The 20,748-nt window shown below is 41.4% G+C and overlaps 1 protein-coding gene across 4 annotated transcripts; it reads left to right on the top strand.

Annotated features, from left to right (window-relative positions):
* The first annotated feature begins 4,240 nt into the window (after nucleotides 1-4,240).
* Nucleotides 4,241-19,336, top strand: CCDC90B (coiled-coil domain containing 90B). 4 transcript variants are annotated; one of them, XM_040964197.1, is made up of 9 exons: nucleotides 4,245-4,382; nucleotides 5,522-5,641; nucleotides 6,677-6,780; nucleotides 10,046-10,147; nucleotides 10,754-10,795; nucleotides 11,441-11,512; nucleotides 11,603-11,656; nucleotides 13,269-13,383; nucleotides 17,492-19,336. In XM_040964197.1, the coding sequence occupies exons 1-9, from the start codon at nucleotides 4,283-4,285 to the stop codon at nucleotides 17,551-17,553; spliced, it is 771 nt and encodes a 256-aa protein (XP_040820131.1). In that variant the 5' UTR covers nucleotides 4,245-4,282; the 3' UTR covers nucleotides 17,554-19,336. The 4 variants fall into 4 exon arrangements, with proteins under 4 accessions (XP_040820132.1, XP_040820133.1, XP_040820131.1 ...); XM_040964198.1 differs by lacking the exon at nucleotides 10,046-10,147 and having other exon boundaries at nucleotides 4,241-4,382; XM_040964199.1 differs by lacking the exons at nucleotides 11,441-11,512; nucleotides 11,603-11,656 and having other exon boundaries at nucleotides 4,243-4,382.
* Nucleotides 19,337-20,748: the final 1,412 nt, after the last annotated feature.

Genomic DNA, 20,748 nt, shown 5'->3' with positions numbered 1-20,748 from the left:
GAGCTCCTCTGAAGGACTGATTACACACAAACCATAAAATCTGCTTCAGAGGAAGAATCAGGATTGTCTTCTGTTCTGGGCACTGACGCCCCCTAGTGTCAAGATCTCTTAAGAAAGCCAAAGAAGAAAATCAAGGCTTCATTCACCCGCTTTTATAAATATCCCGGGGTTCCTTCACTTCACCTATTGCAAGGGAAAAGGCTGCGTCATCTCTCCATGAGGTCCCCAGAGCAGTGGCTGCAGTGTGAGGTGGCCATGTTCCTCAACAGCTAGCCTAAAACTTCACTGACACTGAGGCACTTCTGGGGATGAAACTGAAAGAATGAAAACAATTTTCTCAGTCCAGGATAGCACAAAGATGGTGAAGAATTGCGACGGGTCTGAAACCTGACCTGACTCACAAGCTATGAAATCAGCCTGCCACAACAGATGCCAGAGAAAGCCATGCTATGCCTTGGCTGGAATCAGTTCTCACACCCAGCACAGCCATCAACAGGAGCATCAACTCAACTGGGTTGATTTCCTTTTGCTCAGCATCCAATGGGCATGATACATACAGGCCCAGGTGAAGGCCTGAGCACATGATGGCTTGCATTGCAGCGAGGAACCCTGAGCATCACGAGGCATTCCGCTTCAGAGGGAGGTGTTGTGTTTCCCAAAGCAGTTCATTATACAAACCACCTGACAAAGACAGGGCATAACAAACAGCAGAGGAGGCTTCTGCTCGCAACACTTGCAAAAGCATTGTTATGGGTAATAATCTCCCAGGCTGAGTCAGATCAGCAGGTGTTAGCACTGCTTATCGATGCTGCTCTGTGCCAGGCTAAGCATGCCCTGTGCAGTAGCCTTTTATTTTTCTCAATAAAATTATGTAAGAACAGTAACAAATTTGGAGGAACTGTTTTATGTAAATTAAGAATGATTTCCAAATGACAACAGTGGAAAATCTAACACCATGCTGAAGCAATAGGGCAGTCTCAGGAAGGAGCTATAGTTACCAGCTGAATCCCAACTAGACTTACTCTGTCTGCTTTCCCTGCTGCTTCTTCATTGCACTTCTCTGGCCCACTGGGTAGGAAATGGTTGCCCCAGGGGCCAGCGCGATGGCTCAACTGGTTAATGCTCCACTTTGCAGTGTTGGCATCCCATACGGACACCAGTTTGTGTTGCGGCTGCTCCACTTCCCATACAGCTACCTGCTTGTGACCTGGGGAAGCAGTGCAGAATGACCGAAAGCCTTGGGACCCTGCACCTACATGGGACACCCAGAAGCAGCTTCAGGCTTCAGATCAGCTCATCTCCAGCCATTGTGGTCACTTGGGGAGTGAATCAACAAACAGATCTTTGTCTCTCCTTCTCTCTGTAACACCTGCCTTTCTAATACAAATAAATATAGGGGAAAAAACCAAAAAGGTTGCCCCAACCCCTGAACCTCTGTGTTCCAGTTCCTACCAGTCCTAGAAGACTACCAAGAATCCCAGATTCTGAGTGATATTTCCACAAAAAAAGCACGATTGGTTCAAATTTGGTAAGGTGAGTTGGGGAGGAAGCTTTGCGGTGATAAAAATAATAACCAATAGGTATTCATGGAGAAATAGACCCACTTTTTCCCTAATCATTACTTAATTTAAGGTAAGTAAAAATACTGTCTCACTCACTGGTCAGTGAACTTTTCCAGTTTATATTTATCATAGTTATAGTCATATGCATACCATATTACAGGGCTTGCTTCAACAAAACACTGTTTTTCAAATTTATAATGGTGCCTTAATGTACCCACACAACCGTTCTGATTTTCACTTTCAATATAAGATTCAATAACTCACTCATATATTCAATGCTTCATTTCAGACTCTGTATTACTTGATTTTGCCCAACTGAATTTACAGTGGCATTACATGCCAATAAAGCCATTATAGATTGAAACTATCGTAAGTCAAAAATGCACTTAACACAACCAACATGTCAAGTATCACAACTCCACCTCATCCACCTAAAACGCACTCCAAACAGACATTAGTCTTCAGTTGGTTAAAATCTCCTGACACAAAGACCATTATAAAAATAGTGGAGTGTGGAATACTTCAGGTTAATTCCCAAAGATTCTACTAAAATAAAAAACCAGAATGGTCACACTTGCACGCACCATTAACATGCACGGCTGATACCACATGGGTCTGGCATGCTGGCAGGTGTGAAGGGCCATTGCCCTGAGGTGTCAGCAGATACCCAGCCTCAGCTGGGAGCTGTTCAAAGCTTTCTTTATTCACAACAGGCCAAGCAGACAGTGGGAATGTATAAATATCTAAAGCAGAGGGAGGGAAACCTTGTTTCTGCCAAGGGCCACGTAAGTAGTTAGGATTTTCGGGTCATTCAAAATCATTGTTGGAATAGATGTTGGAAGATTCTGGGTCACAGAAGTATTGAGTTAAAACTAATAAGCGGGTCATGGGGATGCTTCAGCAACAGTGCCATCCATTTCTGACCCTGAGTCACAGTCCACTGTCAATGCCAGCATCACAGACAGAGCTTGTCAAAAGTCAAGGCTGGGGACTAGAACAGTACTTCAACTCCAATTTCTCCTGAACGTGTAGCCCTCTCACACCATAGTAAAGTCACAAAATTGTAAATCATGTCTGAATTAAATACATTTTAACATGCTTCATTATCATTTTAAGACGAGCTCGTTGGAATGAAACCCTAGCATTATCTACCAGTATATCAGGTTTCATGTCCTTAAGATTTCTAAAAAAGATTTAATGATTTCATCAACTGCAACACGGGACTGATTAGCACCTGCAAGTTATTACTGAATCACTTCTGAATATTCACACTATTTTCTAAGTTTTTACTATTACACGTATCACCACAAAGTAAGCCATCGTTTTTAAGTAACCTGGCTAAAGTTGCGATTATTTCCTAAGACTAGGTTCTTAAAAAGTGACACTAGTGATTCCCTTTTTTTCAATTTAGTGTTCCATGTATATTATTGAACTGCTTTTCTGATACATTATACTAATTTGGACGCCTATCAGCATACACAATTGCAAATTTGGTAGCAAATGAGAATTGATTTTAAAAAATAATCTTTATTGGTTTAAAAAAAAGCACTTTTTTTTTTCATTTTCTCTTGATGAGATTAAACTTTTAAATTTTTGTGTTCCCCATGTTTTTTTTTTTAAGGTTTATTTATTTTTGTTGGAAAGTCAGATATACAGAGAGGAGGAGAGACAGAGAGAAAGATCTTTTGTCCACGAATTCACTCCCCAAATGGCCACAAGGGCCGGAGCTGAGCCAATCTGAAGCCAGGAGCCAGGAGCTTCCTCCAGTTCCCCCATGTGGGTGCAAGGCCGGAAGGCTTTGGGCCGTCCTCGACTGCTTTCCCATGTCACAAGCAGGGAGCTGGATGGGAATCCCGGTGTGTGCAAGGTGAGGACTTCAGCAACTAGACTATCACACCGGGACCTTGCATTGCCAATTTTTAAAAATAGCGTTTCAAACTCTTTCTCTTAAATTGGATGTTAAAGCTCTTGCTGGAAAGAATAAAGTGTTCCCCTTCTAATGTGCCTCAGTGTTTAGAATTTGGTGTTTATTAATTAGCTGACAACATTTTGTGTACATTTAAGCATGAAACTTTGTGTCAACTATTCAGATTCTGGTGAGAAAAAAATAAGCCATAAAAAGCCTAAACTGTACACATTTCCGGAATTACGAAGAACGTTCACATATGTTAGTGCTTTTGACCAGCACAAGTAGCCTGAATTATCAGAGGAATAAATAGTAAAAATCAGGTCCGCTTTGGAAGGGGAGGAACCATCTTCAGAGAGGGATCAGCGCCAGTAAACTAGTCCTCCTGTCCACCAGGGAGCGCCATAGCAAGAACGACCAGTTCGTGGACTGCATTCGTGGCCTCCCGCTATGTGATCTCCCAGAATGCTCAGCGAGCGAGCCCTCCAGGTCCAGGTTGCCGTGCGGGTCATAGGCCCAGTCGCAGAACAACCACTGACTGTCCCCGGGTTGGTCAGGTGTCCGCGTGCCTGGCCCTGGACGACGCGCACAGTCGGGAAGGGCAGCGGGGGACGTGCTAGTGACCAGCTGGGCCTTCCCGAGAGCCCCAGCCTCGCTCGACGGCGGCTCGCGCCTGCGCGTGACGTGGGTGCTTGTCATAGGCTCAAAACCACATTTCCCAGCGTTCCCATCGTATCAGAACTACATTGCCCGAAAGCCTGAGCGGCAGTTCGCGCATCTTCTTCCGCTTTCGCTCCTCGGAAGCTGCGGGGACATGAGGAGTCGCTGCCTGTGGCGGCTCCTGCGCTCGGGAAGCGGCGTCAGCGGCTGGTTCGCGCCCCGCGGCGGCCGCTCCTCGCCGGGCTTGCGGAGAGGTGAGAAGGGGCGTCGTGCCGCGGTGTCCGCACGCCCCGCCGGCCGACGGGGCCCGAGGGTGGAAGGCGCCACGCCCCTTCCCGGCTGCCACGCCTGCCCGGGGCGGGCCCTGCGGGAGACCGCCCTCCTCTGGGGCAGCGCGGGGGCGGGGCAGGCCTGCGGCTCGGGCCCCGCGTGCTCCGCCCTGCCCGCCCCATCTGCCCTGCCCTTCCTCTCCCGGGAGCCTCCCTCTCCTGGCTGGGTGTTGCCCGAGGCCGTCCTGGCGTCTTTGTCGCCTTCACTCGGGGGACCCCCGAGCCCAAAGTTCTAGTAAAACACTGTGAGCGCTGGAATGCACAGGTTTGGCCAGTGGACTCGTTTAAGAGTTTCTGACTTTGAGACCAAGAATGCGGTTGTCCATTGCTTCCTTTTATTGATGGTGTGTCAGGACTGCACCTGCGGGTCCACCCTAATGTTGCTGTCTAGCCGCCATACAGTCGCCAGGCTTTTTGTTTTTTTTTTTTACATTTTTATTTAAACTTAGCAGTTTATCGTATTCGGGTGAGATTTTACAGAACTTTGTGCGTTATAGGGCAATCAAAACAATCTAACAAGCCATATATTAACAGTTGAAGGGTAGGACAGTCTTAAGGTGGGTGAGCAGAGGAATCACCAATAACTTAGCTAGTGAGAAATAACTGAACTCTGCATGCTACCTAGTGAGGTCTAGGAAAAGCCAGATCAGGAGCCTGACCAGTAAGGTACAGACTGAGCAATTATAGGCCAGCTGACTTCTTCCTGTTTAAATCTTTCTATATTAGTCCCTCTTTATCTGAGCTAATTTTGGAGCTCCTAAGCGACCCTGACCTTGGTGGTCAGTGCAAAAGAGGATGGGGACCAGAGAAAGTTCCTCTCCTGGGTCCAGAAGGAAATTTTCACCAGTCATTTGATTACAAGCTTGCAGTGCTTAGTCTACATATTAAATATTCCTGTAGAAACCTGAGGATCTCGAACAATTAGCATTTGTTGAATGCCGCGTGCAGAACGACAGAGCTGTCAGGTCAGGAGTAAGGGACGGGCTCTAGGGGAGGTCAAGGCATGCGGCAGGAGCTACAGACCGCAGCCAGTTCACTATGAAACTGTCCTCTTCTCTTGTCAGGTTTCTCGACCACCGTAACCAAGGAAGCCTATGACAGGCGGCCCGTGGACATAACCCCGTTAGAGCAGAGGAAACTAACTTTTGATACTCATGCATTGGTCCAGGACTTGGAAGCTCATGGTAAGAAACAGTGATACCTTTGAAAGAAAATTGATAATTATTTGTCTAGTTACGATACTATCACTATTAAGTACACTTCAGAGTAGCTATTTAAATAGAAATGCAACTCATACATAGTGTACAGCCAGGACAAATAGTGGTTAAAGTGTATTTACTGATAAGCGAAGTGCTCAGTATGTACAGTGAAAATTATCAAAGTAGAAGTGAGTTAGTGAGAATTTAGATTCTAGTACGCTTTTAGAAAGTAACTTTAAAACCCTTTAGTCTGCGCTGTAGCTGATGCTGCCACCAGATATGTGCCAAGGCCAGGGACAGTCTGGTGCCACAGGGATGAAGGAGAACAGGAGAGTTGGGAAAGAAATGGTGTCCTGAGAGAACCCAAGGGCAGCCCAAGACCAGCTTCTTCAGAAAGCCCTGTTTGGAAAGATCGCTGGCATCCTAAGACATGTGATTACTGGAGCCAGAGAGAACCGTAAAAACCTGGCCTAGAGTGCGAAGGCCAGCTCCAAGTGACCACAGGGGCTCGGCCTAGGGGCCAGGCTCCTGGCCACCCCTGAAAAAGTTTTACTTGGAAAAGTTGCAACAAGAGTACAAAGAACAGATGTGTAATCTTTCTCAAATTCTCCTGTGGTAAACACTTTGCTCCATCTGCTTTACCCTTTGTTGAGTCTCTTTTCCCCCTCCCACTCTGTGGAGGAGATCCTGTCTTCTAAAAAGGCCATTCCTTTTACATGAGTAAGCTGAATCCACCCTCTGTGTTCCAGTTTTGCCAGCTGATCTGATAAGGAACATTCTGGCACTTCCCTCCTCACTTAGATGCAGTCTAATGTGATGTGCTTTATTCGTTTCTCAGGTCTCTTAATCTGACACCTTTCCAGAGTCGTCTTTTGTCTTTTATTATTACATTAAAAAAAGTTGAATGTTTCTCATTTGAAAAAGTGAAACCAATCTAAGTGTTCAAGAGTCTGTTTTTGTCTATGCTGATCACAGTGTCTATTTTTTATAACAATACAAATACCAATTCACTGCTTACAGGATTTGACAAAGCACAAGCAGAAACAATTGTATCAGCACTAACCACTTTATCCAATGTCAGCCTGGATACTATCTATAAGGAGATGGTCACTCAAGCTCAACAGGTAATCCATTCCTTTTTCTTCTGACAGTTTTATTAGATATTCTTTTTCATTGACACATTTCTTTTCACCCACCCACCTTCAAAATACGTGTATCTTTATTTTTCCTTATAAAAGAATCACAACAAAAAAGAACCTTTCATGAAATTATCAAATTAGAATTACATCGTCCATCCACTGGCTCACCCACCAGGTGGCGACAGCTGCTAAGTCTGAGTCAGGAGCTTCCTGCAGGTCTGCCGCTTTTCCCAGGCAGGGAGGGCAGCAGGGAGCTGTGAGCAGGAGTGGAGCAGCCAGGACATGAACTGTCACTCAGATGGACGTCAGTGTCGGAGGCGGGTCATTTACTCACTGCGCCACACAATTCCGGTAACAGAATAGAATTTTGCCAAATCATTGGTTTCGTGTGGTGATTATGTTTTTGAATCAGGGCATATAGTAGGCTGTTAATAAAACAGCTTTTCTGCCACCTCCATGGTATAGCAAGTTAAGCCTCCATCTTCAGCCGCAGCATCCCATGTGGCACTGGAATCCAGCTGCTCCACTTCGGAACCAGCTGTGTACCGTTGTCCGAAAAAGCAATGAATGATTGCCCCAGCGCTTCCTCCTCCCTTCACCCATGTGGGAGACATGGGAGAAGCTCCTAGCTCCTGTGGCCATTTGAGGAGTGAGCCAGCAGGGGTAAGGTCTCTGTCTCCTCCCTCCCTGAACTGGATCACTGATTTATGTCTATTAATCATGAACTAATTCACAGTAGTTAATTTTAGGGACTTATCTCTTTTTTTTTTTTTTTTCTTGTAACATCTGTTTATTTTTATTGGAAAGGCAGACAGACAGAGAGAAGAATCTTCCATCCGCTGGTTCACTCCCCAAGTGGCTGCCACAGCCAGCGCTAGCTGACCCGGAGCCAGGAGCAGCTTCTGGGTCTCCCATGCAGGTGCAGGGTCCAAAGGCTTTGTGCTGTCCTCTACTGTTTTGCCAGGCCACAAGCAGGGAACTGGATGGGAAGTGGAGCAGCCGGGATATGACCAGTCACTGCAGCCATCTGGGCAATGAAAGATGGAAGTTTTCTGGCTCTCTTTCCTTCTCTAATTCTGATTTTGAAAAAAAGAAATCTAAAATATATATATATATTCTTTATAGAGTTTATACAAAAAGGGTTAGTTCAAACACTAGCCCAAATTCCCATTTTTTCGAGTCAGAATTTATTTATTTAATTTCAAACATTTATTTATTTTTATTGGAAAGCTAGATACTCTGTTCAGTGGTTCACTACCCAAGTGGCCACAACAGCTGGAGCTGAGCCAATCCGAACCCAGGAACCCAAATCCTCCTCCATATCTCCCACGTGGGTGCAGGGTCTCAAAGCTTTGAGCCATCCTCAACTGATTTCCCAAGCCACAGGCAGGAGCTGGTGGTAAGCGGGGCCGCCAGGATAAGAACCAGTGTCCATATGGGATCCTGGCGCATTCAAGGGCAGAACTTTAACCGCTACACTATCATGCTGGGCCCAAGTCAGAATATATGACCCGGGTCCTTGTTGGGGTTGCAGTCCCATACTGATTAACGTCAGGGAGGACTGTTTCAACACTGGCTTGATTTTTAGAAAATGGAAGCTGTAACAATTCCCACACATGACCAAGAGACAATTTAACCTTGGTGTGTAGCGTACATAAACCTGTAAGAATGATTTTCAGATGGCATAGTCACAGAAGGCTGAGGTTAAAAAGATTTCTGGGGTCTGGGCCCAGCAAGGGAGCCTAGTGGCTAAAGTCCTCACCTTGCATGCACCGGGATCCTATATGGGAACTGGTTCATATCCCAGATCCTCCATAAGCTCCCTGCTTATGGCCTGGGAAAGCAGTAGAAAATGCCCAAAGCCTTGGGACCCTGCACTCACATGGCTCCTGGCTTTGAATTGGCTCAGTTCCAGCTATTGCAGCCATTTGGGGAGTGAACCGGTGATGGAAGATCTTTCTCTGTGTCTCTCTTGTCTATAAATCTGCCTTCCCAATAAAAATAAATCTTTGAAAAAGAATTCTGGGGTCAGGCTGTCTGTATTTGAATCCTGAGTTATTTGATATCGTTGGTCTCTTGGCAAAAAAAAAAAAAAGCTTGTTAGGCTATTGTTTTGTAGAGAAAGTTTTCACTTTAATCCTGTCATTTTTAGAAACTTATTTTACTTGGGAGCTGGCACCGTGTAGCAGGTAAAGATGCTGCCTGCAGTCCCGGCATCCCATATAAGCACAAATGCTAGTCCCAGCTGTTCCACTTGTAATCCAGCTAATGTGCCTGCTTAAGCAGCAAAGGATGGCTCACTCTTAGGGCCCCTGCACCCACAGTGGAAGACCCAGCTGAAGCTGCTGGCTTCAGACCAGTCTAACTCTGTCTACTGCAACCATCTGAGAGTGAAGCAGTGAATTTAAGAGCTCTCTTTTTGTAACTTTGCTTCTTAAAAAATAATTCACTTTAATCAAGATAGAGATAAAGAGAAAAGAGAGAGAAGGAGAGACAGAAAGAGGGTTGTTCATCTGCTGGTTCACCCTGAAAAACAACTGTGATGCCAGTACTGGGTTACCTGTATCTGCTTTTAACTTTGGCAAAGAAGGATAAACAGTAAGTTGGAAAATTAACAGTCTTATGAAGGAACTAGAAAAGGTCAAAGAAAATTTGCATTGCCTTGTAATTCTACTTTTTCACAAGAACTCCTTGATGCCCCCTTACATTTTCTTTGCAAATCATATCTACAAAAGCTTCTCTACAACAAAGCAAAAGGACTATAATTCCATGTATAGCCCAACTTTTCTTTCATATATTTGTTTCCATGTCAGACATTGGAAAGATACCCAGAAATTTTAAAATTAAAACCAGTTCTAGTCCCAGCTGTTCAATTACATAATGAATTTTCCCAGTGTAGAAAATCCCTTAAAATCATAGTAACAAAATAAACAAGTTTTCAGAAAACATTATTTGTTGAGGAACTCTCAGGGACCATGTAAACATTTTTTGCAGATTCTTTTCATTAAAAGCCCTATATGTTTATATCAACTGGAAAATAGTTTTTCTTTCTTGCGTCTTGTTTTCATTTTGGTGTTTCAAAATATGTAGGTTTTATGTGTGTGTGTGTGTGTATATATATATATTTTTTTAAGCAAACTATATTATATGCTCTGGCATGTAAAACTCTCAAATTTCATGTAATTCCATGTCTGAAGTATACCATTCCATGAATCAGTAAGCTATTTTTACTCTGTCGTTTGTCTTTTAGGAAATAACAGTACAACAGCTAATGGCTCATTTAGATTCCATCAGGAAAGACATGGTCATCCTAGAGAAGAGCGAATTTGCAAATCTGAGAGCAGAGAACGAGGTGACTCAGGTTTTAACTTATTACCAATAAATTAACTAATCTCACACTTATCCTACTCAAATAAACAATAACGCCAGATAATAATTTTACACGTTTGTAAATTGTTTTTTAGATAAAAGAATATTGTTTATTCATACTTAATATTTTAGATATAAATCGTAGTTTGTGTACTAAAGAATGAGTTGTATTTTTCACATATGAAAGATACATAAAATAAAAATCCTTGCATCAGATGTCTAGTGTAGTTCATCTTAATATTCTCAGGGCTGAATGTATCATGGTCCACTTCATGGGTCCTTCCCTAATTGCCTTTATCACTTAAGAGGAATACATGTTTTTTATTAAATGAGAATTTTAGGTTATATAATCTATCATATTTTTTAATTAAGAAGATTATATTTCAAAAGCAGAGTTTAATACTAAATAGTTCGAATGTTTTTAAAGAAATTATTTCCTGAATATGATTGTGTTAATTTTTTTGTTACTCTGTATTAGAAATCAATAGGTTGTTAAGATTTGCTAACCCAGAGTTTTAAATTTTTAAAATAAATCATTATATAAGCTTTTATTTTTATGCTAATTGTATGTGATCTTTATTATACCTAGAAAATGAAAATTGAATTGGACCAAGTTAAGCAGCAGTTAATAGTAAGTGAAATTTGTTTTTTCCTCTTTCTAATTTCAGTACAAGTAGTTATTACAGAATCATTTGTTCAAATATTTTCATTTTGGGGGCCAGTGTTGTGTGGTATGTTAAGTTGCTGCCTGCAGTGCCAGTATCCCATATGAACACAAGTTTTTTTTCTTTTTTTTTTTTTAATTGATTACATTGCATTATGTGACACATGACACAGTTTTATAGGCACTGGGATTCCTCCCTCTCCTCCTCAAACCCCGCCCCCCCATGGTGGATTCCTCCACCTTGTTGCATTACCATAGTTCAAGTTCAGTTGAGATTCTTTCATTGCAAGCATCTACAAAGCATAGACTCCAGCATGTTATTGTCCAGATAAGATGAACACAAGTTTCATCTGATCTGCTCTACTCATCCAGATCCCTGCTAATGCCTGGGAAAGCAGCAGCAGATGGCCCAAGTGCTTAGGCTCTAGCACTGTGTGGGAGACCTGGAAGAATCTCTGGGTTTCTGTCTTTGGCCTGGCACAGCTCTGGCCATTGTGGCCACTGGGAGTGCACCAGCAGACAGAAGATCTGTATCTCTTTGTCTCCCTCTCTGTAATTCTGCCTTTCAAATGAATAAATCTTTACAAAAAAATGTTTGCGTTTTCTTTAAAGCATGAAACCAGTCGAACCAGAGCAGATAATAAGCTAGACATCAACCTGGAAAGGAGCAGAGTAACAGATATGGTAATGAACTTCTAAGAGCATATGCTTTGTTACTCATTCCTTTTAATTCTTTTTAGTCTTTTTGTTGATCTTTTGTTTCATATCTTTTAGTTTACAGATCAAGAAAAGCAACTTATGGAAGCAACCACAGAATTTAGCAGGAAGGTAATTAGTATGTAAAAATTCATCTTATATAATTTTTGTGTGACTTCTTGTATGTCTGTCAGTTTGGACTTAAAAGGCCAGCCAGCCCTGAAGCATTCAAGATGCCTGGCTGTCACTTAACATTTCTCCACCGACTTGTGAAAGCTGCCATACACAGATGGTTGTACTTGAGCTGTGGCCCCTGAATAAGAATCAAGCTTTCTGTACATAGTACTTTAAACTATTTTTATATTAAAAAATAACTTTTTTATAAGAGGCAAACATTCAGTGTTAGTGTTCCACAACTGGTAATTATATAAATGCCTAGGATAAGTTTTAAGATCTTAGTAACTGTTGCTTGAGCATAACTCACATTTCTAACTTAGTCTGGTCATTATATTAAAAGCTACTGGCTTACATTCTTTTCAAGATTTATTTTTATCAAAAAGGTAGATTTACAGAGAAGGGCAGACAATAAGATCTTCCATCCACTGGTTCACTCCCCAAGTGACTGCAACGGCCAGACCAGAACTGAGCTAATCTAAGCCAGGAGCCTCCTCTGGGACCCCCAGTGTGTGTATAGGGTCCCAAGGGCTTGAGCCATCCTACACTGAATTCCCAGAAATGCTGCAGTGGAAGAGAGGCAGCCAGGACACAAACCAATGCCCATATGAGATGCCAGCACAGCAAGGTGGAGGATTAGCTAGTTGAGCCATTGTTCTGGCACCACCAGCCAACCTTGTACTAGACATCAGTCTTGCTCATTTCATAGAAAGGAGCCATTTGTCCTTTCAGGCACCCTATCTTCTTCTTTTTTTTTTTTTTTAAGATTTATTTATTTATTGGAAAGTCAGATATACAGAGAGGAAGATCTTCTGTCCAATGATTCACTCCCCAAGTGAGCACAACGGCCGGTGCTGTACTGATCCAGAGCCAGGAGCCAGGAACTTCTTCCATGTATCCCACACAAGTGCAGGGTCCCAAGGCTTTAGGCTATCCTCGACTCTTTCCCAGGCCACAAGCAGGGAGCTGGATGGGAAGTGGAGCTGCTGACATTAGAACCGGCGCCCATATGGGATCCCAGCGTGTTCAAGGCGAGGATTTTAGCCGCTAGGCCACGCCACCGGGCCCAGCACCCTATCTTCTTATACTTCTTGGTAAAATAAAGAGATAAAAATGAAAATATTAAATTCACTTAGAACTAATTTTTCAGTGCTAGATGCCATCTTGTTTCTGCTCCCTGCCCCTCTGCTCTATGTACATGGCATTTAGTGTTCCCCCTCAGATCTGTTATTTTGGTATTGGTGCCAGTTCAAACAACTTTCCTTTTGTATAATACACTTAATGTTTTAACCATGAATATTCAAAAGACTTTATACTCATATAGTGACAGTTATGGAGCTTTCAAATTATCTTTTGAGGCTTTTAGCAGGACATCCTTACTATGTGATAATCCTAAGACATCATCTCCAAATTTAAATAGAAGAAAGTGATTTGTCACTTTATAACACTCATTGGATTTTAATATAACTGCTTTTACTGTTTGCCCAATTTATAATTTTGTAATGTACAGTTATTAGCCCAGATATTTTTTGTCCACAAAATTGAGTTTCTTTATTGTTTCTTACTACAGGATACTCAAACCAAAAGTGTTATTTCAGAGATCAGTAATAAAATTGACAGTGAAATTGCTTCCTTGAAAACACTCATGGAGTCTAACAAACTTGAAACAATTCGTTACCTTGCAGGTAAGACTTGATCTCATTTTATTTTCAGTGCTGTTCATTCCTACTTCCTTATATAAATATGTTAGCACGGGGTATATAACATACTCCTTATTGCTTGGTACTCTGTAGTGCTGTGAAGCTGTGTCAGGCTATATTAGATTAAACAGGCAACTGCATAACTTGCTAATAGAAGAAAGCAAGTTATGGATGCTGAATATATAAACATAAGCACAAAGTTATACAATGTTAAACTGGGTACTACACCATGAATAGTTTTTTTATTTAGCTTGTGTTTTTCCATAGGATTTGAGTAGAAGTCAGATAGTAAAGTGTAGGTGTTAACACAGCAGTCCTGTGAGAGGTTAGATGAGCTTTTCCTTGAGCCAGCTGAGCACATGCCCCATCCAGATGTCACATGATGTGCCACACACAGGCTCCCCACCTGACAGTTACAGGCCCAGTGAGTTGAAAGAATGCCCTGGTCAAGTGGTAATTATAAATTCTTCATGTAATTCAAAAAGTATTGCAAGTCTTCAAAATCCCCTCCTCTGTGTATTTACTCTTAGTCTGTGTTTCTAGGCTTACTCTTTTGTTTTGTTTTTCTTAAAGATTTATTTCTGTTACAAAGTCAGATATACAGACAGGAGGACAGACAGAGAGGAAGATCTTCCATCCAATGGTTCACTCCCCAAGTGAGCACAACGGCCGGTGCTGCGCCGATCTGGAGCCAGGAGCCAGGAACTTCTTCCATGTATCCCACACAAGTGCAGGGTCCCAAGGCTTTGGTCCGTCCTCGACTCTTTCCCAGGCCACAAGCAGGGAGCTGGATGGGAAGTGGAGCTGCCGGCATTAGAACCGGCACCCATATGGGATCCCAGCGCGTTCAAGGCGAGGACTTTAACCACTAGGCCACGCTGCTGGGTCCTAGGCTTACTCTTCTGTATATAATCATTATATATATTTCAAAAATTTTGTCATTATATTCCACAACTTTGTAGAGTTTAACCAAATATCTTAAATAATTTCCCTCATTAGTATGTATGTACACATTTTATCAGAAAACAGTAATATCCCATTGTATGAAAATGCCATTACCCTTTTATGAAGAGGAATTTCCATTTTTCATTAATAAGAACAGTATTACATGGAAAAGCCGTGTTTGTGTGTGTACCTACTTTAAAATGTTAATGAAAAATAAAACTAAAAGTTCAGGGGGCAGATATTTATTGGTGAGACACCTACATCGGGAGTAACCTGGCTTGCCTCCCCGTCTCCTCCCCAGTTCCAGCTTCCTGTAGCGCACACCCTAGAAAGTAGCGACTCAGACAACCAAATCCCTGCCCCTCACTTGGGAAGGCCCGAATTTAGTTCTCAGCTGGTTTGACCATTATATACATTTTGGGAATAACTCCATAGAGGAACTTGTATTGCAAGTTTATTGTGGTGCAAAACAATCGGAAATCTGCACAGCTTTGTTGTAACATATTTTCTTTGAAGACTTTCTATATCTTTGAGTAAGCACACAAGTCCCTATCCTACCATTGTGCTAATATTTCCATGCAACAAATTTCTATGGCCATTTAAAATTGGGGGGTAAAAAGATACCTTTAAGATTTATTTTTATTTTTATTGGAAAGTCAAGATTTACAGAGAAGGAGACAGAGAGAAAGAGCTTCCACCCTTTGGTTCACTCCCCAGGTAGCCACAGTGGCCAGAGCTGAGCTGAGCTGAGCTGAGCTGAGCCAATCCAAAGCCAGCAGCCAGGAGCTTATTGCAGGTCTCCCATGTGGGTACAGGGTCCCAAGGCTTTGGGCCATCCTCAGCTGTTTTCCTAGGCCACAAGCAGGGAGCTGGAAGGAAAGTGGAGCAGCTGGGATTTAAACCTGTTCCCATAAGGGATCCTGACATATGCAAAATGAGTACTTTAGCTACTAGTTTACCATTCCGGGCCCAAAAAGACTTTTTAAAAAATATATTGATATTAGTATGTAGCTGAATAAATAAAATTTACACCAAGAGTGGTTTTATGGGCCACCACCACTGAATTGGGGAAGTGGTCAAGGAAACCTCCAGCTAATATCCACTTCTCTTGACCAACATTGAGTGGCTCAGTATTTATCTTTTTGGGCCTTCTGTTTAATGTTTGAAGAAAGAATTCTAATGCTACAAAGTTTGAAAACTGTTGTTAAATTCTCTGGAGACATTCAGTTCAACAGCAGTAGTTGACATCTTCTAATTTCCTTGGAGAAAAAGTCATTAGATTATAAATTTTAAACATGATGTGAGACTCAGCAGTTGAGAGACAGATATTCGTAAAGAAAGCGCCCATCTGCTGTTTGTAACACCCACAGTGGCCTGGTTCAGCCACATCTCCCAGGGGGTGGCAAGAGCCCGGTTTCCAGTGCCATCGTTGCCTCCGAAGGTCTGCATCAGCAGGAAGCTGGAATCCAGTCACAGCCAGGCACTCCTGAGTATCCTGACCACTAGGTTAAACTTCATAAGTATAAACCTTAATCAGTTTGCTTATTTACTTCCCCATTGTATATTATTAGTTATCTTTGACTTCTAAATATCATGTATCCAACTTCACTTAGGCATTCAAGGGACTAATATTGCCTTACCATTGAATTCTGGAAGCAGAGGTGTAGTCTACCGCCCAAAAGTTGTAATTTGAACTTACCCTGTATAGTCTGTTCTGGGCAGATGAAAAATAAATTAACACATATGGAATCTTAAAATGTACTGGAAGGGCTAACACTGTGGCATAATAAGTAAAACCGCTGCCTGTGACACCAGCATCCCATGTGGATGCTGATTCGTGTCCCAGCTGCTCCCTGCCAATGGCTTGGGGAAAACAAAAGAAATGACCCTGCTCTTTAGGTCTCTGCCACCCACATGGAGGACCCAGATGAAGCTTCTGACTTGCAGCTTCACCTGGCCCAGCTCTGGCTAATGCAGTCATCTGGAGAGTGAACCAACAGATAGAAGATTTTTCTCTCTTTCAATAAATAAAGCTGTAAAAACTAAAAAAACAGTACCAAGAACGTAGCCACCAAGGCATTTTACATTTTTGAAGAGGCCAGTGGGAGACAGAGGAAGATGAAAAGAGGCCATGGAAGGTGATAGCAAATTCTAAAGCAGTGCTCCATAGTTAGCATGGTCAAGAAGTAAAAGCTGAAGTAACAGCAACATTGAGAAACTGTGTATGTGTTACAGTGACAGTGTTGTGTATTCTAATAATGGAATAAAATATCACTCCTCACCAGAAGCATATGTGATAATCTGAAAAACTAATATTTAGTTTTTTAATCTCTTAAATTAGCAAATGTTATAGTCACACTTTATAAAAATAATAAATTAGATTGAATCTCTCAGGTGTCCTGTATAAATACAGATATCAGAATCGCTTTAAAAATTACTTCAGGTATACCTGATCTTGAATCCTTGCTCCACCTAGTGGCAAAAACTTTGGACTTGTTGCTTCATCTATACATTGGGTTTTAATTACACTTATTAAGACATATGTAATATATGTTTATATGGCTCAGAACACTACTCCACTATAAGGATCAAATGAGGTAACTTATAATTGCCCAGATACAGCATTTCTTAGTGTTAATCTTCTCAATGTCCAGCTTCCCTCTAGTATATTGAGAGAATCGGTCCCACTTTTTAAAATTAATGAAATGATGGTCTTTAATCATTTGCTTTGCTTGCCTAATATCCATGATTTTCCATTTTAAAAAAAATTGTTCTGTGCCTAATTAAACTGGAAACCAGGCAGTTCCTAAAGATACATTTTCATTTGTCATAAGACCTAAAATTAGGATTTATAGTTTATCATCCTAAGGTTAATGATTAATGCTTACATATTCTCACATATACATAGGCTACATTTCTAAATTACTGTATCTACCTAAATACAGGAAGTTTGTTGTTTAAGATGAACTGCCATTAATCTTGCCCTTACAGATACCTTTTATCCTTAGTTAAATTTTCTAGGGAATGAAAACCATAGAAAATTATTTGGATTTCATTTGTTGTTTTTCATTTTAACTGAGAGCTGCATTTCTGTGCCTGCAAGATAACCTCAAGTACATGATTTCTAACGGCTTTTCTCTCCCCACAGCATCAGTGTTTACTTGCCTGGCAATTTCATTGGGATTCTATAGAATCTGGAAGTACTATTAATGCCCCTCGGCTGCTGCCAGTGACTTCTCAGAGCACCACGCAAGGAGGGGTTTGTGGTAACACTGTCGTTTGCAGCATCACTTTACCACAAGATGATTCAGAGTGCATTGGACTAAGGAGAAGTGTTTTAGAATGGGAAGAGGTATTTTTATTTCATTTGTATCAGCTATGTTGAAAAGTTGTCATTCCCAGCCTGATTTATTTGAAAAAGGGCATTTTGTCCTTATTTTGATTGTTCGTAAAAACTAAATCAGCTTTATGTTTGAACGGTAAATTTGTTTGAAAAAACCATTGCCTAACCTAGCCTTATTACTGATAACTGCTGCAATTACATTTTTATATAACATAAAGATTATTAAACAATTGTTTGGAAAGTGACCTCTCTTTTTTTATAGTGAACTAAAATGTTAAAATGTGTGCTTTAGTACAAGTGAATAACCATGTGAAACATATGGTTGCTTTATTACATGGATTTAATATTTTTCATACAAAACCAGTTTATCCCGTATCTTAAGCCAGTGTAAGTTAACCCATCTTACATTTACTACATAAAACACAGCTTTTAGTAGTTTCATTTATCTACTGAAAACTGCAAACTCATGAGGAAATTCACATTTTTATTCAATTTGTATTAGGTCTACTTTTTTTTCCTTGTAATATAATTATGTTCTAAGTTCTTCAATGTTATCCAAATAAAGAAGCAGTGGCCAGAAAGTGCTAAACATTTCAAAAGATTTCATGAATTGGCAGTTAAACTTTTGGTAGTGAATTTTTCAAAATAGCCTTGTCATTTGTTTAGCTGTAAATAGGAACCTGGAATATACAGTAGTCAAGAGACAGATTCATCTGGACCAATGAATGAGTGACAGTAAGATTCTCTTTGTACTCTAAAGAACTCGGTGCTGGAGCGGGCTCTGGGGTTCAATGGATTCAGCCACTGTCTGGGATACTAACATCTACTTAAGACTGGCTGGGTCAAGTCCTGGCTGCTTGCTTCAAGTCCAGCTCCCTAATAATGCACCTGTGAAGGCAACAGACCCAAGTACTTGAATCCCTGCCACCTCCCGCGTTGGAGATCAGGCCAGAATTCCTGGACGGCCGGCGGGGTGCTGAACAATACAGTGCATAGTAACTTCCCACAGGCACAAAAGGTGAACGTGGCTTCCTTCTCATGGAACTCACAATCTTAGTGGAGAAGGGAGACATTAAACAGGTAAATAATTGTTACAGTCTTCAAAGGTACTGAAATGATAAGAAGAAATTCTTTGCTTTATGTGAAGGAAACTATCATAGCATAACATTTTTAGTGTGCTTCGTCCCCTTGTCCACTCTGCCCCAGGTGAAGTAAAATGACTTACCCACAGCTAAAAATTTGGAAGCAGCAGCCCAGCTTACCTTTTCCCCACATCTAACTTGTTGGTCAATAATTTCATTCCATTCTGTTCTATACCAGCAGGCCCTAACTGCTGTCTGCCCCAGGATACTGATATCTGAGACAGGGTACATCTGTCTAACTCTGGAGTTCAGGGATAAGAACTTTATTAGACTGACCATATTCCCCAACATCAGTTTCATCAGTAAGTATGTTTGTTGAGACAAGCATCAGTTTGTCCGTTCTTCATCTCAATTATGTTTACAACTCATATAGGAGGGGCATTATTTACGGGACTTGTTCATAACAAAGACACACAGTCCTCTTATAACCAGTAAATAGATCTGTGTTCATTTTACTGTAGAGATTTAGCAAGTGAAGTGCTTTGCATCGGATAATGAGTAGAAGCATCCAACACACCATACCTTATCCCCATTGCTTCCAGATCCTATATCCTTTCCGCTGACGCTTCATTTTAGTGTTAGTTTTGGAGTTTTTGATTTTTGATTTTGGAAATACCTAAAAGAAAATGACTGAATTATGTTCCCAGGTTCATCAAAACTACACCTCTACGGGCCAGCGCCATGGTGTGGTGGGCTAAGCCTACTACCTGATCCCATTTCAGCAATAGTTTAAGGCCCCACTGCTCTGCTTGTGACCCAGCTCCCTGCTTAATGGCCTGGCAAAGCAGTGAAGGATGGCTCAAGTCCATGGGAGACTTTGAAAAGGTTCCTGGCTTGTGATGTGCTCAGCATTGGCGGTCACAGCCATCTGGGAAGTAAACCAATAAATGGAAGCTTTCTGTCTCTCTAGCTCTTTCAAATAAAAATAAATCTTTAAAAAAAAGGGGGGGAAAAAAACCTCTCCATTCCACCATTTGTACTCTAAACAAAAACAAACAAAAAAAAAACTTTTGTGATTGAGGGCACTTCTAAAAGTTTGGGAAAAATACAAGTTCATTTTTGATAAATTTTCTCTCTGTAGCTTTCATTATATATATATACATGTATACATATATAATTTTTTTTAATTTAGTTATTTTATTGGAAAGGCAAGATCAGATTTACATAAAGAAAAAAAACAGGAAGATTTTCCATCTGCTAGTTCACTCCACAAGTGACCACAATGGCTAGAGTTGAGCTGATCCAAACGCAGGACTTTCTGATTCTCTCACGTGGGTGCAGGGTCCCAAGGCTTTGGGCTGACCTCAACTGCTTTCCCAGGCCACAAGCAGGGAGCTGGATGGGAAGTGGGGCTGCCAGGACACAAACCAGCACCCATATGGGATCTTGATGGGTACAAGATGAGGATTTAGCCATTGAGCCATTGCACTGGGCCTTCATGATATATATTTTCCATGGACTTTTTGAATCACCATCTTTTTCCAGCTTGTTAAATGCCTGCGGAAGAGCTGGTATGAGAAATCTTCTATTGACCTCAAAACTTCTTAGTTATTATATTTGATTATAATACTGTGGGAGTGTTTCATTTATACTGAGTTTAAGAAAAAACTAATTTGGGCATTTAGCTTGTGTCACCTGTAGCTCCAGAGCAGATGCTAACGTTCCATTCATACTGCTTTGGTTAGTGGATAGACTAGGTAAGAGTCAAAAAGCCTTCAATGTAATTTGAACAGTTCAAAGGTTATAATGCCTCATTTGTCAGACTTCAGTTCTATAATAATATTTAAGTAATGTTTTTTTAATACAGATCAAGAAAACGCAGTAGGAAAGGCTACGGGCACCCTCTGAAACTACTGTTAATTTGGAAAATGAGAGCCACTTTGGAATATTTGACAGCAAACATGCTTAATAAAACTCATC

The sequence above is a fragment of the Ochotona curzoniae genome, unplaced genomic scaffold, assembly GCF_017591425.1.
Source record: "Ochotona curzoniae isolate NIBS_2020 unplaced genomic scaffold, NIBS_Ocur_1.0 scaffold_3223, whole genome shotgun sequence".
Lineage (NCBI taxonomy): Eukaryota > Metazoa > Chordata > Mammalia > Lagomorpha > Ochotonidae > Ochotona > Ochotona curzoniae.
Note: the sequence above shows the minus strand (reverse complement) of the source record. Positions and strands in the feature narration are given on the sequence as shown.